The sequence below is a fragment of the Limulus polyphemus genome, unplaced genomic scaffold (genome assembly GCF_000517525.1).
Source record: "Limulus polyphemus unplaced genomic scaffold, Limulus_polyphemus-2.1.2 Scaffold229, whole genome shotgun sequence".
NCBI classification, from domain to species: domain Eukaryota; kingdom Metazoa; phylum Arthropoda; class Merostomata; order Xiphosura; family Limulidae; genus Limulus; species Limulus polyphemus.
The window spans coordinates 243,022-246,007 of record NW_013665839.1 but is presented as its reverse complement, the minus strand read 5'-3'; the positions used below and the strand labels follow the sequence as shown (position 1 = coordinate 246,007).

General features: G+C 32.2%; 2 protein-coding genes across 2 annotated transcripts in view; both read right to left on the bottom strand.

Moving 5' to 3' along the window:
• LOC106478585 (solute carrier family 23 member 2-like) overlaps window positions 1-2,986 on the bottom strand; it is a 45,632-nt gene that overhangs the window by 2,832 nt on the left and 39,814 nt on the right. The window lies entirely within an intron of this gene.
• The window catches only part of LOC106478586 (solute carrier family 23 member 2-like), a 46,989-nt gene that overhangs the window by 36,113 nt on the left and 7,890 nt on the right, over window positions 1-2,986 (bottom strand). The window contains exons 2-3 of the mRNA XM_022382199.1: window positions 2,231-2,284; window positions 1,176-1,280 (exon numbers count right to left, since the gene is read on the bottom strand). Of these exons, the coding sequence (XP_022237907.1) occupies window positions 1,176-1,280; window positions 2,231-2,284 (159 nt within the window). The remainder of the gene's footprint in view (window positions 1-1,175; window positions 1,281-2,230; window positions 2,285-2,986) is intronic.

Here is a 2,986-nt window from a genome sequence, read left to right as displayed (position 1 = left end):
AACACAGATAGCCCTTTGTGTAGCTTTCTGCTTAACTACAAACAAACAAACAATATTCTGAATGGAAAATCCAATATGCAATCTGGACTCCTCGGACAAAGGTCTTTCTAAGGATATAAGACTTGTAGCATTTGATCAAGATTTTGCGAGAACACAAAAACACAAGCGTATTATTTATATAGATCCTCTAATTCTTGAAAATCCTTAAATAACTAGATAAAGAATGTTCCGATACAAAATATAATAGGCCTAATATAATGTCTTATGACAAGTGTAATTCATTATAATTAAATCCACGTGTGACTTTGTTTCGATAAATCAAAGATCTAATAATACCCTTTTATTAGGCAAAGGATAATCATTCAATACGATACCTTCAAAAACACGAACATTAATGTCTCAAATCAAAATACCAGTATGTCTCCAGTTAAGACTCACTCCATAACTTATATGAAAACACAGAGTAAAACGTTTTGCATTGACCGATAATTTGTGTGACATGTTGTAACCCTGAACAAATCAAAGATCAAAATAAGATTTCTTGTAGTAGGAAACAGCAGTGGGTATGATGTATGACTTCTTTAGCCATCAAAATTAATCACTGGACTTCTCACTAAAATTTCAAATTTCACGGTGAAGCTAAGAAATAAAATATGGAGACTAGTAGTAAGAATACTGGGTGAAAATGACTTTTGAAAATAAAGTTGGTTTCAAAATTCTATGTTGTAATAAAATATAGAGACTAGTAGTAAGAATACTGTGTAAAAACGACTTTTGAAAATAAAGTTCGTTTCAAAATTCTATGTTCTAATAAAGGAAATATGGTGAAACATTGCCGTAGAAACATCATATCTACAGCTGAGATAGTCTTTGAAAGCAGTACTGCAAACGTACGAATAACTGATTCACTGAGTGGAGCTCTCCATCTATAACAGACAGTATTACATAAAGAACAAGGAATATTTAAATAATTTCCGTGAAGAAAAACCTCATCATCATCATTAAACATGAGGAATATTATCTACAGGTCAGACGTATGAAGATAATTAAGTAGGTAAAGGTTTAATGAAAAATAATAACTTTAAAATAGAATATAGGTATGTAAGAATGTTAAATATTACTGATTTATGTAGTATTATATAATAAAACAATGACATTAAACTTCATGTTTTCACCTGAATCCCAAATAAGACACAGAGGTACCAACGAGGAACTTCATCCACTGTGTATAAGATGTCACTCTTGACTCTGCCTTCGTCTTTGATATTCACAATAGACGCCTACGTTTTGAAAGATAATGAAATGCATGGCTTAAAGCATAAACAACGACTATGATTAAGTAACTTTAGAGGAACATGTATCACTTGTATGTAATGCAAACCAGAATCTCTCAAAGTTTATTCTGTGTTCATTTAATTTTATTTCGTTTCGACTCTTGAAAGAATAGTGCCGGAATTCGCTTGACAATCTCCTGGAATCCCTTATAGTTACGTTGTAAGCTTCTTAATGTGTATTTGAAAAAGTCATTATATAGGGTAGCGGGATTCGTGTCTCTATAAATACATTGCTTTCATTTGTAAGAAAGTTTTGTTTTTTGTACTAGAGTTTTGAAACAAAATAATGTTTATTAACACACGTAACTCTTTTCTTAGTGTTTGAAGTTTGTTTTGAAATTTTTGGTTTACAATTTGATTATATTAGATCTGTAAATATTCTATAATATTATAACTGAAATCGAAAAGCTTTTCTAGGAAAGTGTTTTTAGTACAACTCTGTTTTTTTTTACAGGGAGAGAGCACTTTAATCAACAACCACAATTAAAATGATGACAATTTGAACATGCGTTTAATTTCATTTCGAAATGAAGAAAGCATATGGTTAGCTGAAAGTTAATTTATTTATTTTCTTATATTCATGTCTAGACAAGTTGTACTTGACACAAACAGACAAACACAGATAAACTGTCAGAAAAAGCTAACCAAACATCACTCAGGAATTATTATAGTTTAAATATACGTTTATGAAGGCTGGTATAACTAAGATATTGTACCGTTTGTAAAATTATTTATGTAATATTTTATTATTGTAGTATTATTCAATACTCAGACTCCTCTGATTGTTGTAATTTTTATTAGTTTTTGTTTCCTACACATAAAATGTTTATAAACTAAATTAAAAACATCTCATTGATATGTTGTGATATCTCTATATGAAATTAAGAGCTTCTTACCTTCGGTTCATCGACTTTTGTCTGGATTTCCTTTTCTGCGGCGTTTGTTTCGTTCTATGTATAAAAAATGAAAATATATGTAAACATATAAAATGAAAACTCTATTTAAAGAAACAAAAACCTTCGCACTTTCCAATCGTCATCCAAAAGTCATAACGGAGATTGCCTGTGGTAATAGCACCCAAAAGCGTTGAGGATACCCCATCTATCAGACAAAATCCAAAAAACAGATGAGAAACCAGTCAGCGAGTGTTGTGGACATCACGTCTGATGCCGGTGCTTGGATATGGTGTTCACGAAACCCTGGCGTTGCTGCAGTGTCCTTGTTTGACCTTGTAGTGCATCCCCTCATAGGATCACATGATGGGTGGGGTCAATGGTCACTGAATCTTTCTCCTTATATTATGCATACCTCAAATCCTTTTGAAAACTAGTAAAACTCTGCTCATTGGTAAACGACCACGCCTTGAAGACTCTGAACAGCAGTCTCTACCCAATTCTGTCCCTTTACCTCATTTTCTTATCATGCATTCTTTCTCAAAAAAATCTTTAGGGCAAATGTTTCCCTTTTTTATTCAAAAGGGATTAGAGGGGCTTGCTGGCTCTCGAAAGTCAGTTAACCCGATGTCTACCGGCTACTAACTTTCTAAGTAGGCAATGCAAGTCTTGCTATATTTCATTCCAACAATAAAACTAGTGGACGAATATTTTCGAAAATTCGTAAATACTTTGACAAATGTAGGTAGTTTAAGAAAC